This window comes from Chaetodon trifascialis, chromosome 10 (genome assembly GCF_039877785.1).
Source record: "Chaetodon trifascialis isolate fChaTrf1 chromosome 10, fChaTrf1.hap1, whole genome shotgun sequence".
Taxonomy (NCBI): Eukaryota; Metazoa; Chordata; class Actinopteri; order Chaetodontiformes; family Chaetodontidae; genus Chaetodon; species Chaetodon trifascialis.
Window position 1 is genome coordinate 15,297,501 of NC_092065.1, and position 15,545 is coordinate 15,313,045.

Genomic DNA, 15,545 nt, shown 5'->3' on the forward strand with positions numbered 1-15,545 from the left:
CCAAAGTTATGACGGAGCCTCAGACGCTCGGTAATAACAGCCTAAACTGCAGTCTTACTGAGGTTTGGATTGCTACGGTGCATTTAAATTGGTTTGGTTTGTGTGTCTTTGTGGACGACTGTATTCGTGTGACGGTGTCAGTCTCCAAATGAGGATGAAATAGGAGGGAAGTATGCCCCCCCCCCCGACCCGTTATTTTAGCCCCCGAAGCCACGCTCTGGACTCAGGCTGTCTGGTGCCTGTCTGGCCACCAAACTATCCAAAACATGCCATTCATGCATGCTCACATAGACATGTATTATCAGAGTGTGGCCTGCTGGAGGCCTGATTCAGCACACGCACACATACACACACGTACATACACACACACAAACACACATACACACACACAAGGGGGTTTTCATCACTTGTGGGGACATTACATAGACTTACATTCAACCCATAAGCCTATCCTTAGTCTTCACCCTAAAATGTGATGATTTGTAATAATCACACACACACAGTCAAATGTGTCTATGTAAACAGATTTTTCTCTCTCACACACACACACACACACACACACACACACACACACACACACACACACACACACACACACACACACACACACACACACTAGGCTTTCAGGCTTTCACCCCTTCTGGGGACATTACATAGACTTGCGTTCATTTCCTGGAGACTTACCCTAACCATAACCATAACTACTTCTTGTCTAACCCTAACCCAACCTTAACCTAAACTTAACCCCAGTCTTCATCCTAAAATTTAACGATTTACATTCTGGGGACCTGCATTTTGTCTCCACAAGTACAGCGAATCCCCCACAATGTGACAGTGTAAACAGATTTATGACCCCACAACGTAATGCATGGGCACACATACAGACACACATACAGTGGTGTTTCCATCACTTTGGGGGACATTATATAGGCTGATATTCATTTCATGGAGACTCACTTAAAATTTAATGATTTACATTATGGAGAGTTGCATTTTGTTCCCATGAGGAGGATGAGTCCCCACAATGTGACTGTGCAAACAGGTTTATGTGCCCACAACATGAAGAACACACATCCACACACACACACACACACACACACACACACACACACACACACACACACACACATGCTCACACACACACGCAGACATACAGTAGACTCGGCTGACGTTGTCCCACCACAGCATGCAGGGCAGCATAAATCAAGACTGTTAATGGGCCTGAGCCACAGGGCTTCACTGTACTTCTCCACCCCTTCAAACTCCCCCTCCCCTCCCCTCCCCTCCCCTCTTCGTCTCTCTCTCTCTCTCTCTCTCTCGTCCATCTGTCCATTTGCACGTATGAGCGGAGCACAGTGACACACATACTGAGTGGGAAATTAGCCTGCTGCTGTGACATTCGGTCTTGTGAGTGTGCTTGTGGGTCTCTTTCTGTTAGTGTTCATGTGCAGTACATGTACACAAACAAAGCAGTGCTGTATACGTATGCCAGCATATGTGTATATAGAGCTGCAAAAGATTTACATAACGTGTCCTCTAGCTTGAACAACATCTATCTATCTATCTATCTATCTATCTATCTATCTATCTATCTATCTATCTATCTATCTATCTATCTATCTATCTATCTATCTATCTATCTATCTATCTATCTATCTATCTATCTGTAACGCATTCATTAATTTATTAAGTTCGTGCGTCAGTACTAGTGTCATTGTGACTTGTTTGGTCCATGTCCAGAATTTTGGCTCTCACAACTTTTTAGCTGTAATCTCTGCTGTCTAATAACTTAATAACAGCCGTGCTGGTCCTCTGACCTTCAAACATGTCTGAACTAGCCGCAGCTGCTCTATTTGTCCATAGACATGTCACTTTTTTGAAGCTGTGATGTTTAACCTACAATGGTCTAGAGCTCATAGGACACCTGAAGTCAGAAATAGAAAAAATATATATCAGATACATTTTTTATAATATACTATTCACTAAGGCTGTGTTCTAAGGCTGGATTTGTTTGTTATCCGTCTTCATCTATCAATCTGCTGTGACATTGGTCTTCAACGTGTGTGTGTGTGTGTGTGTGTGTGTGTGTGTGTGTGTGTGTGTGTGTGTGTGTGTGTGTCAGTGTGTGTGTGTGTGTATGTGTCTGACTGTGACAAACATGTGTTGTGCCTTTGTCTGGCCCTGCTCTGTCTACCCAGATGGTGATATCTACTGATTATCTCTGTATGTATCTGCTCCTCCATCCTTCACGCCTTGTGGGTCAGGCAGGTCCCACCCTTGCCGAGCCACCATCCACGGTGCCACATCGATTAGGCTCCCCCGGGAAACACACACACCCCCACAGCCAGGATCACATCAACAGAGCTCCCCAGGAGAGTTTTGAACTTCTCTCAGCACATTTCCCTGCCCTGGCCTGACCACCAAGGTGACCCCTGACCTCTGACCTGGTTCTGTGACCTCTAAACCTGCGTCTGTCTCTTCTGATGTTTTCTGACCTCAGAGGATCATAAATCACCACCTCACAAACCTCAAACCTTTCTCTATGATCTCTAGTACCGACATTTTGCCTTCATGAAATGAAATCAGAATCTCTCTCTAAATTAGATCATTAATGCATCTTAGACTCAAATCTATTTCTTTTAAGGAGCATCTGTAGAAAGTGAGACCACAAATACTCAAATAAATGATGATATATGAATAATCATGTAGTTTATAATAATGTATAAATAATATACAAATACATAATCATATATAGTAGTATTAAGAAGAGAAAGGGGATACTTTACAGTCACATTAGTAATGTGAACAGGAGGTAGGCATTTCATCATAGCTGAAAAATAAGTAGAGGAATATATGTTTCACGACTGTAAACTGTCAGGCCTTCTTCACTACACTCAGAGAACTCCAGTCATGTAAGTCTTAACGATTCATTGATTAATCACTTTGTCAATCTATTATCATAGTTGTATTTGAAAACTTGCATTCATATTCATATTTTGCTATAAAGAAAATAAGTGAGCTCAGTATGTAATTAGCTGGTTGATGCACTGATCAGGGTTAATGACAAAATGTGTCATGTGTGCCAAAATGTATACAGTGTCTGAACCATTGCATTGTTTTTTTATTTCTTTTCTGTACTTGCCAATTTGTCATTTGCTGAGAATTCACTTTGAAGGTCGCTCCACTTGTCAACATGCATCTAATTTGCTGTGAATTTCAGACAGATGTGTTAGACTGATGCATCGTGCTGCTTATAGTGTATCATGATTATCTGCAAATCACAGCTCTGCCTTCTGGGATGTCTGGCATGCTGTGTGCAACCGGTGCTGTCACTTGTCAGTCAGCTGTCACTTAATATCTTGCACCACTGAATTAAAACAATGAGGAAAGAGGAGATTTTCTACAGAGTGAGAGCAGTTTTTTAAACATTTTATCAAGATAACAGATATTCAGATGTGTCATATTCCATGGCTCTTGAGGGAAATCCTGGCAGTCTGTACTAACTACCCAGATCAAGCATTATTCTGGCTCCACTGCCAACACACCTTCACTCACACATGTCCACACACACACATGCACATCCACATTACCTGGGGGGTCTGAGCTCCCCCTCTACAGGCCTTCACCCCACATGCTCATCTCAATTAATCACCCAACAAAACAGATGTCAGGAACAAAGGAACGATCTCCAGGCCTGTGGGGTAAAGGGGGGAGGAGGAGAGGGGTGTTAGCAGAAGGAGGGAGGAGAGGGGAGGAAAAGCAAAAGGGAGGAAGGATGCCAGGCGGGATAGAAAAAAAGGAGAAGGAAGCGGCAGTGCATTTAAGAGCTGGGTGGTTTGTACGAGGCAGGTGATTGGAGGTTGGAGGTCCAGTTAGAGTGGGATGTGTTAGCTGTTTATGTGCTTCAAGTCCGGCGTTACTGTACAATACAAGATGAAAAAGAGAAGGAGAAAAAAAAAAGAGAAGAAGTCACGATGTAAGAGGGGGAGAGAGAGTGAGAGACGATGAGAGAGTGAGAAAACAACAAAGCCCTGGAGATGAAAGACGGTCTAAAAAACAATGGATACAAAATAATGCTCTGCGGTGTGCAGAAATAGAGCAAAGATTGAAAACCTGCCAAGATAAAGACAAACCCCCGCTTTTGAACTGTCACTTCACCGCGATACTGTCAGAAAACAAATGGCAATCTTGACAGGTTTCAGCTGCTTTGAAAGAGACAGAATCATATTTTATTCACAAACGCATATTTTATGGCTTTTATAGCAAAAGATTGTAACCTGTTGTTAAGCACTGAATTCTTGAATCTTGTGCTAAATTATTGACATCAATGTAATGTACAGATGGAGAGAGGGGGAAAGCGGAAGGAGCGAAGGAGGGAAAATAGGAAGGAAAGAAGAGAGATGGAGGGAGGGGAGAGCTGTAGGGTGGAGGGAAACGCTGGGAGAACTCATTCTCTACATTTTTATAGCTTGTGCGCTGTTGTTTTTGCATGAATCCATGAAAAACGCCACACGGTCTGAAGTCTGCATATTATGGGGAAAGCCATCAATCTGGTGGCATTATCTCCCCACTGTCTCTTTTCTTCCATCCCTCCAGAGCAGCCGTCCTCTGTCTCTCTTTCCGTCTGCCTGTAGAGCGTGGACAGTGAGAGTTAGAGCTCGCATCAATAACAGGCAGATAACAGCCCAGTCGTCAGTCTTCAAGCACAGCCTTAAATCACATCAGCCCTGGGGAGAAGCAAGAGGTGGGGGGGGATGCTTAGCACTTATAAGGCACAGTACAACTGCAACAACAGAGCAGCGTTGGTAAAACACACACAAGTGGAACAGAGTTGTATTGGGGGGAAATGACAGGAACGCATCAATTTATGCAGCATAAAAACAAGGCTCAGTGTTGTAACTGAGAGTTCACACAGTGAGCAACACGCTGAGGGAGGAGAGAAGAGGAAACATGATGACTGAGTGTGCGTGTGTGCGTGTGTGTGTGTGTGTGTGTGTGTGTGTGTGTGTGTGTGTGTGTGTGTGTGTGTGTGTGTGTGTGTGTGTGTGTGTTGCTCACATTGTAGGGACATAAATCTGTTTACACAGTCACATTGTGAGAACTTGTCTGCCTTCTGGGGACAAAACACAAGTTCCAATAATTAAACTTTAGGGTATGTTTTTGACAAGTTAATTGAAATGAGATGTTGAGATGTAAACACGCGACAACATCACTGAAAAGAAGTCGGACAGGGGGAAGAATACCAAGCAGTCAGATGAGCACACGCGTCTGAAACAAACAGACAGTTGAAAAAGCTAATGAAAGCTTCCTGGATCAACTTTGACCTACCGTACTTGCCATAGTTTTGCCCACAGATTACCCATGTTTCAAGTATTTTTAGCTCTAATTTCAAATAATGTGGTTCAGATAAGTGGTTCCACAATCCCAGAAATAATAATTAGAATATTTTGCAGTTACTATAGGCCATTTTTACTCAACACAGTCTCCTGTCACATCCTCAGCAAAGACATATTCATTAAATGAAGTAGGTCATCATTATTCAAGGTGACAAATCTGTCACCACCACCTGTCAGCAGCACATGAAATCTGTGTGAGGCCACTACCTGAGAGCTGCTGAGAGGCCTATCTGTATTCTTATTCATTTAGTGAGAACCCACAGTGAAATACAGCCAAGGTAAAGTAAGATGCTCCTCTTTCTTGTTGGTGCGATTTTGTTTCTTGCCTTGATCTCAGCGACTGCTTTGTGAGTCCAATGTTAGGACCACCGATGGAAATGATGGCCAAAGCTGTGAGATCAAAAACATTCATCTCAGAGCTCAGGGTGTCTCCTTTCTTCTAGCATATCTCTTTAATTCCCCCTGCCTCCATCCTTCCATCCATTGTGCCTCCATCTTTCCTCCCTCCCCCGGCTCTGTCACTCATACACACATACACACCAACGCCTCTACGCCCGAACTCACATCTCACTCATCACTCCTCATTTGTCTCGTTTGTCTCTTCCCAACGATATCTCTCTCCCTCTCTCTCTCTCTCTCTCTCTCTCTCTCTCTCTCTCTCTCTCTCTCTCTCTCTCTCTCTCTCTCTCTCTCTCTCTCTCTCTCTCTCTCTCTCTCTCTCTCTCTCTCCCTCTCTCTCTCTCTCTCTCTCTCTCTCTCTCTCTCTCACTCTCTCTTGACATAATGATTCAGTGACACTTGTCTTTTCACTTCAGTGTCATGCTGACAGGAGGAGTACACACACACACACTAACACAGGACAGAGTTGAGGGGAATGGAGGTCTAGTTAAGCTCTACATTAAACAGTGTGTGTGACATCCTCCGAGCGGAGGTCAGAGGTCAGCCACAGTGTTACGACTCCCTCTGTACCCTCTGTGCAGCCAGGGTCACGCATTCTTCACAGCTTCACAGGCAGCTGCTGTCCATACTGTCCCCGTGCTCTGAAGTATGGATCAGATCTGCTGAAGAGATTTAAAGGGATTACTCCACTCTGCTCGAACACACACACACATCTGTACTCACAAACACTCACACACACTGTGCACACTGCATAAAGACAGACAGGCTTATGGACTGCCATGTCCCTGCATTATGAGAGTGTTTATTTTGTGGCCATGTTCGATAATGGCATTGTGTCAGGCCACGTAGTAGCTGACCTCCTGACCTTTGCCCTGCGCTCGGCACCTGTCGACCCCGATTGCAGAGGAGGTCGGAGGTCACCGGGGACCTCCCAGTCACACTCCACAGATGGAAGCCTTTTAGCAGCACCTGTTAAACACACGCACACACACACACACACACACACACACACACACACACACACACACACACACACACACACACACACACACCAAGACTGTGTAGCATCACTGTCCTATCAGAGAGATAGTCTCCTCAGTGTGTTCAAATGAAAAGTACGCATGTCCTGTGAAGCACACACACACACACACACACACACACACACACACACACACACACACACACACACACACACACACACACACACACACACACACACTACGCTCTGTTTGACATGTCATGGGAGTTCAGTCAATCAGACAATGTGCACCATATGAATAATGACCTGTCACACCTCACTAACTCTCAACAGTGGACAGAGGTCACAGTCACACAGTAGTCACTGTCTCCAGTCTAAGAGTGTGTGTGTGTGTGTGTGTGTGTGTGTGTGTGTGTGTGTGTGTGTGTGTGTGTGTGTGTGTGTCTAAAGAAAGTGTGTGAAACAGTGCATATGTCAACCACAATGACAATATGTGACTCAACGGTTTCTGTTGTTTCTGCAAATACCTGCACCCACAGAATTCACCAATAAGGATAAAAATAGAAGACAGCTGTGAAAAATGTACTTATGTTTGAAATACATGATGATCATATCACCAGCGAGTTTAAATGGATTTTGAGTAAGTGCCCAAATGGATACTGTTCTCTTATACATTACTTTCTGACAAAAAGACAAACAAATGTAATCAGTTGCAGGGTTTCCAAATTACTTCTCATGTGATCTGTGTGTGTGTGTGTGTGTGTGTGCGTGCGTGTGTGTGTGTGTGTGTGTGTGTGTGTGTGTGTGTGGTGAGCTGTCACAGGAGATCTGGTGAGAGTGGGCTAATTGGAGTTAATTCACCATCTGTCTGTGTGAGCCAGCAGACAGGGTCATTAGCAGAGACAAGTCCAGCCACAGGGGAGGCCGAGAGGGGAATCACCATCCCTCACTTTCTCTCCCTCTGTCTTTAGTTTTCCTTCCTGTCCACCAAAGCCTCCCTTGTCTCCATCTCTGTCTTCACGTCTGTTTGATCCTCCCTCGTCACTTTTTTCCCACAGCCTGTTGTCTAAATGTCTCTGCTAAGCGCAGCCTTGAGAAAACACTTTTTGTTTGACATGCTGATGTTAACGTATGCACACGATTGCTGGAGGTGGTGCTGATGATATAATTGGGTGTAGAGTGATCAGTGAGAGAGCTCTTTTTCCCTTTTTAGTGGCTATTTTGTCAGACCAGCACTGCCCTCTGCTGGCCAGAGGTCAGCCTGAGATAACAGCACTGAGCAGCGATAAAAGAGATGAAAAAGAAAAACCGTCCAGAGTGTCTGCCGGTTGTCAAAGTCTGATAAATCTTCTTAAGCAAAAGAGACAGAGAGAGATTATCTGTGCCACAATCCAGCCCTGAGCTGATGTGACAGCACTGCATTCAGAAACACTAAACACACTGAGATGTTCCCTTAAGATGATATAATAAGCTTATATTTCTTGATCTTCACAACTGCAGGTAAAACTGGAGCGTCTATTTGATACTGAAGTTTGTTTCTTTCTCCTTGTATTTCCTGTATTCACTATTGACTGTCATAAAGCAAAATGGTGTTAAAATAATCTTTAAAGAGTGTCTGAAATGACAAAGAGGGAGCAAGAAAAGTGAAAACTAAATCAATTGTATCATCCAGTGAGTCTGTGCACGCTTTACAGATCAAATGTAAACGTCAGACCGATTAGTGTGGGTAGCACAATCACACACACACACACACACACACACACACACACACACACTGCTCATCTATCAGCATGTAAAATGCCGATATCAAAATAACAGAATTAAAGTTAATAGATGTCAAGTGTATGTTAGATTAATGTTGTTCTCCTCCAAAGCTCCTGTAAAATAACACTGGATTCTTAACTCAGACCCATTAAGTCTCAGCATGTTCACGGAGGCAAGGCGGATGATTGAGTTTTGAGGTCCCCTTGTGACCCGGACCACCCGCACAGGTTTGACTGATGTGTCTCCGAGATGATACTGTCTCCGCATCAGTCAGAGCTGTTGCACAGAGAATGCTGAAGAGGAGAGGGCAGCAAACTTTAAATTTGGAGGACACATATTTAGTATTTGCCATGAGTTCTCCATGAGCAGGCAGTGTCCGCCACAGTCAGCGTAGTTCAGACCAGTCCAGGCCCCTCTCCATCTCCACGAGGAGACATTCAGTACGAAGCTACAACTGAAAGCATTTTTTTCAGCATTACCTCAATGCATTTTCTGCAATGTTCATCATATGTTATTCATTATTTATTTAATTTAAAGCTGCTGGTCATACTTTTATGTTGGAAATCAAAAACTTCTTTTTTGTCACCACAGACTGCAGCTCTGTGCCTTCCATTTTTCACAATCACTGTCTTGTATTTATCATCTACACAGCACTTTTTTGAGAGCACAGAAGATGATGATAGCAGGAAAAGAGCTCATTCGCATCAAAGCCAGAGATAACATCATTAAAATGTGCTATTGGTAAGAGCATTAACATTCATGAGTGCATGGGAATTTTGGCTTCTCTCAAACACAAAATCAAGCCAATGCAAAATATGATGCCCAAAAGCTTTTCACATGGCACCTGAAAAACAACATATAAGGTCTAGAGTTCAAATGAAATCTGATTTGTTTGCATGCCAGTGGTCTATTCCTTCATTGTAGAAATTTTCCAGCATTAATATGTTCAGTTTAAAACAGGGAATGTGATTATTTTCTAATGTTCAGCACTTTTGATTATCTACACATATACTGACAACCTGTTCTTCCTCTTTTGAATACAGGCCAACACTCTGCATTTACATGTGATTATTCAGTGTGGTGTGTAATTTCTATTCATTTCGTAGCTTGAGGAGCATCTTGGTAGAGACATGCTGCATGATGGCAACTTTTGCCTGTTCAGTTCCAGTGACCGTTCCAGTTCAGTGACCAGTGTTGAATGTGACACCCCTCTCTCTCCCCCGAATCCTCTCTTCATCTGTCACTATCAAATTAAGGCAAAAAATGTCCCATGAAATGTAGGATAATGCCTGATTCCTTTGGTTCTGAGAAGCTCTGCCTGTTCGACTCCTCGCACAATCTCTAGAGTTTTTAGAGATGTCTGTGAAAGTTCAGGGGGGCAAATCGGGGGAGACCTTGAATGATTCAGGGGCCCAGAGCTAGACAGCAACCCTGAAAAATGGCAGGAATTGTGCGTATTTATTGTTTCAGAGCCCCGTGTGAGCTGTTGTCAGGGGGCCCAGGATTTCTAGCAGTGCCCCTGAAGGTCAGAGGTGATTCTAAGGTCAGAGTCGTTTGAACTACAGACTCTCAAGTACACTGTGCAATGCAAGCAGGACATAAGACTTATGAGTCATATTATATAGTTATGTGTGAATTGTAATCTAATATGCAGTTGATTTTCTTAGATCAATTATTGACAAAAAGACCTTATTTGGATAGTGCACAATTCGGCTATTGTTGCGTTCGCCTTTCGTTAATCTCTGTTACTGTTAGTGTGTGAACTCTTCTTAGGGTGAACATTGAGGACCCAGTGTGCCTCTCACACATCCTGCCTCTCTTGCCCTTTCCACACCGAACCACTAACAATCGATGTAAAGCACCCGCTGTGTGTCCTCCCAGCAGCCAGAGGTGACCACGTCAGTGAACGCCTCGCTGCAGTAAGTCTGGGCTTCCTGCCAGGTTGAAAACATTTAAACCAGGAAGCACTTGAAAGGTGGGCAGGTGACACAGCAGCGTCCTCAAACAAATGCATGTGTCTGGGTTGATGATGGATGCGTGACTAATTTGACAAGTTCTACTATGCTAGGATTCATTAGGACTGTTTTCAGCTGCAGGAGGAAGATGGCGCCGCCTCCTCCTTGAGGTTGCCAGTGGTCCCTGAAATGCTTCCAACAGTAAATATGGTTATATGACTCTTGTTTTCAGTCTTTTCCACAGAGCAAAAGATTGAGAACATAGTTTTCTCCCGAGACAGACAGCACTAAAATATTTATGTTGCTCATCTTTTCCGTGACGCGTTATTCTGAAAGGGATTTTTTTTTCATGTCAAGATAGTATAACCACATTTTATCAGCGATATAAAAATCAGTACCAATCAATGAAGAATCAACTGCAATGTACGTATGTGTGATGATATATTTTAATCAAATCTAACGTTTTACTTAAAGCTTCTCAAAAATATTCTGCATTTGTGTGTCAACTTTTATATGTTATCCCACGTGTCATTTATTGAACTGGTTAAAGGCTGGTTATATATTATTTAACCAATGCATCTTCTATCAATAAATCAGTGTTCTTTAACTAGTGATGCACATGATTACTTAGTACTCTGCTCCTAGGCTATTTTTATTAAACTTCTGTTACCTTTACTTGTATAACTAATGCCCTGTATTTTTTAATTGTTTGTTTTGTTTTGTTTTTTCAGTACGCCAAACCTACAGTGTAATTACATCCGTTTTCAACATGTTAGGCTGTCGGTTTATGGAAGAATTACCTTCAAACAAACATAACATGAATCAAACAACAAACTCACAGACGCTATATATTTCAAAAAATACTTCACTGGTCTAATTTCCTGCTGAAGCATCGTCTCGTCTTGATGGACGCTACAGTATATTTAATGCAGCCATGTATTTTTTTTTTTTTTATTATTTTTGCTGTCACGGAGCTAGGAGTAATAGTAACGATACTTATTACTTCCACTAGGAGCCGCTGGTCAGTGGCTAAACTTGCTATAAGCTAATAAGCTGGTTTATTCATTTGTAGAGATCCGGGTGGGATGCTCCGACGCTGCTGGAAATGCCTCAGAAGGTAAAAGAGGAAAGTGTCTACAATCGAAAAAAGTTCTTGGATACGCTTTGCGATGAGCTGGAGTAAGCGATAAGTTGTTTTGGACAGCTTGGGCGAGGAGGTTGCTCAGCTTTGAAGCTCCCAAGTTTAGAGAGCCAAGCTTACGCCGACGTTTGCTAACGTTAGCGCTATAGCGTTAGCCTAGCCTGCTAGGTAAATATTACGACTGTCTTTCGGACTTTCCTGCATCTGCGACCACGTTGTCAACATAAGAACTTTGGCGTTAGTGGTCTTTTTGTACCATCGTTTTATCAAGTATAATAGCAAGCTTCGGCCGAACGAGATGGGCGTTTTTTTGTTACGTTACACACTAAGCTAACTGGCTATAGTTAGCCTGTTCGTATGCTAACTGATATTAGCTAACGTTGCCGAGCCAGCCAACAACTTCGGCAGGAGAGTTTCGGCGAGCTAACCACGACAGTATTGTCGCCCACGAGCAACGTCTGCTGCTAAGAGCAGTTAACCTGCAGTCATGTTTGAAATGGAGACACATATATCGTGCCTTTTCCCGGAGATCCTGGCCATTATTTTCAGTTATCTGGACGTGAAAGACAAAGGAAGAGTAGCCCAAGTGTGCGCGGCCTGGAGAGACGCGTCCTACCACAAGTCGGTATGGAGGGGGGTGGAAGCCAAGCTCCATCTACGGCGAGCTAACCCGTCTCTGTTCCCCAGTCTGCAGACCAGGGGAATCAAGAAAGTTCAGATTCTCAGTCTGAGGAGAAGTCTGAGCTACGTGATTCAAGGGATGCCGCACATCGAAAGCCTTAACCTGTGTGGATGTTTCAACCTCACAGACAACGGACTGGGACATGCCTTTGTGCAGGACATCCCATCCCTGCGGGTGCTGAACCTCAGTCTTTGTAAACAGATCACTGACTCCAGCCTGGGCAGGATTGCCCAATACCTCAAAAACCTGGAGGTGCTTGAACTTGGGGGTTGCAGCAATATCACAAACACAGGCCTGTTGCTCATTGCCTGGGGCTTGCACAGACTCAAGAGCCTTAACCTGCGCAGCTGCAGGCATGTGTCCGATGTGGGCATCGGTCACCTGTCGGGCATGACCCGCAGCGCTGCGGAGGGCTGCCTGTCCCTGGAGAAGTTAACCTTGCAGGACTGCCAGAAGCTGACTGACCTTTCTCTGAAACATGTTTCAAAGGGCCTAAACAAGCTCAAAGTGCTCAACCTCAGTTTCTGTGGAGGGATATCGGACGTAGGGATGATCCACCTGTCGCACATGACCCACCTGTGCAGCCTGAATTTGCGGTCGTGTGATAACATCAGTGACACGGGCATAATGCATCTGGCCATGGGCTCCCTCCGGCTGTCTGGACTTGACGTGTCCTTCTGTGACAAGATTGGAGACCAGAGTCTGGCATACATCGCCCAGGGCTTGTATCAGCTCAAATCCCTTTCTCTCTGCTCCTGCCATATTAGTGACGATGGCATTAACAGGATGGTACGCCAGATGAATGAGCTCAAGACTCTCAACATTGGACAGTGTGTGAGGATCACAGACAAAGGGTTGGAGTTGATAGCGGACCACCTGACCCAGCTGACAGGGATCGATCTGTACGGTTGTACTAAGATCACCAAGAGGGGTCTGGAGAGGATAACGCAGCTTCCGTGCCTTAAAGTGTTAAACCTGGGACTGTGGCAGATGACGGAGAGTGAGAGAATGAGGTGAAAGCTCTCCTGTTTAGCATACACGTGTTTCATGGTGTATAGTGTGTACTGAAAGGGACTGCCTGTATCCATTCTTAATTTTACCTTCTATACTGTGACTGAAAACAAGCGGAGGGACTCAGCATTGATCACTGGAATATTGTTCACCTCCGCTGCAATACTCCACCTTTACTCAAATTATGTTTCAGTCCTGTGCTTTCTTTTGACGTGCATTGTTTAATCTCAGCCTGTGTAAAGTTCCTACTGTCTAGCTACCTCACCCGTCAAACACAGGAGTGCCTACTACCGCTGAATACTAGATTACGTGCATATTTTTGTGACTCACATACCAATGGAAATTTTGATATTTAAGTAAAAAATCTAATTGCAGAATAATAGTTAGGCATTTTAACTCTTAACAGAGAGGCTGGAGTTCCTTGGATTGAAGTTTTGATAGAATGTTTTTGTTTTTATTTGGCCTATTTTTTACTTATGTAACCAATATTTTTTGTATTGAATGACTGTTGTTGACACAATTGTACTTCAAATTGAAGTGGGTGGATCACTCCTGTCTGTCTTTGTTTACCTATGTATAGTTGGCTGTGTTTCATATTCCTGAGGAAACAAGTATGTATCAGATGTTCCAGTATGCTACTCTGTCAGAGGTTCATCAACACAACTACAGTAAGGTGTAGTAATTAACCGCTGCCAAGGCTATATGCAATACCTTAAAACTGTTTATCAGTGGTTTTTCTCCTGCGGAGCTTCCAACGATTGTGTCAGAGTATTTGTTTAAAAAAAGCAGTAATTTAAGATTGTTTTATATTCATACAGTAGTGATATTTATGAATAAAGATGGCAAATATGTTTCAGTTTGATGTGTTTGACTTGTCAGAACAAAAGTCTGCTTCACTTGCAGTCACATCAATTTAATCATAGCGACATTTCAGCGAAACCTCTTCTCACCTCTCCATCCACAGGTGTGCTGGGGTTTTACTCTTGCGTGTGTTTTGCCATTATTTGATTTATGATTATGATCACAGTGTTAAGATTCATGGAGTTAAGGGCTCCATTTGCAAAGTCTTTAACTGTAACAGGTCTTAATAGGCAAGTTTTTCCTTCTATATTTGCTGCACAAGATAAACTGAATACCTTTTGATTTCTTACTTTTGCTATCTCAGAGGGGCCGCCACTAAAAGAAGTCTGGGGTGAACTGTATAATTAAGGTGGAGATTATCATCTTCATCACCTCACAGCAGGTAATAACAATTAAGCCTGTGCAGCCGAGGGGAATTCACACCTCATGTACCAGTAACAAGCTGACATTTAAATGTTGGATAATGTGTGAGAATTGAGATAAAAGAGGTCTGTTGTAGAAAAATGCACTTGCACTCAGAGAAGTGAACACGGTTTACAGTCTGTATCCTATTGAATCACACTGGAATGTCAAAAAAACCTCAGATGAAACACAACTTGGGTTCAGTGCACTATTCAGTTACTACCCTGCTTAGCCATCTTTAACCACCACCTCAGTGTGTTTCCTTACACACTCAGAATGTAATGCAAGTTCTCTCTGGCCTCTAACAGCAATGAGGGGGTTTAAGAGCTCCTTAACAACGTTTTGGGCCCTGCATGCACATTTCTGTGTGGTCAGGAATCCTTCAGTCTGCTTGAGGAAACAACACACAGTTCACTGCAGTGGAATGTTTGGGATGATACACGAAGAAGCTCGAAAGACAGAAAGCAGTGTTTAGCTGTCCCGTGATGACATCCCATATCCCAACTTTTTGAGATTGAGAGTTTGCATTCTTGACCTTGGAAATGAGTTGAAATCACATTTTCAGCACAAGGTCCAATTTATTGTTCTCGAGCTTTCAGCGTCAGCTTCTTCCCCGGAGCTGCTGACACTGGACTCTGAGCAAGTGCAATAAGAAACTTCCTAAGGAGCCATAATAAACAGCCAACGGCCAAGTCTGTGGCCAAGTAATCTATATACAATGCAAGTATTTGCATGGGTTAAACATGGGTTTTGCAATAATAAAAGCACTAGTCTAAAAACTAGATGCCACTGAAGTATTCTTTTACCTTTATATCAGATTCATAACAGCTGCAATATGAAGTCAGTTGGAGAGCTCGTCTTCAGACTGGTTTGAAAAACTGCTTACAGAATAAATCAAGCACTCACACGTTTGGATGGAGCTTACAGTATCTGTAATTTAATGACCAGAGACATC

At 43.4% G+C, this 15,545-nt stretch overlaps 1 protein-coding gene across 1 annotated transcript; it reads left to right on the forward strand.

Moving 5' to 3' along the window:
- The first annotated feature begins 11,559 nt into the window (after positions 1-11,559).
- Positions 11,560-14,183, forward strand: LOC139338181 (F-box/LRR-repeat protein 14-like). The gene has a single exon (XM_070973143.1). It carries the CDS (start codon positions 12,122-12,124, stop codon positions 13,331-13,333), a length of 1,212 nt encoding a protein of 403 aa, XP_070829244.1. The 5' UTR covers positions 11,560-12,121; the 3' UTR covers positions 13,334-14,183.
- Positions 14,184-15,545: the final 1,362 nt, after the last annotated feature.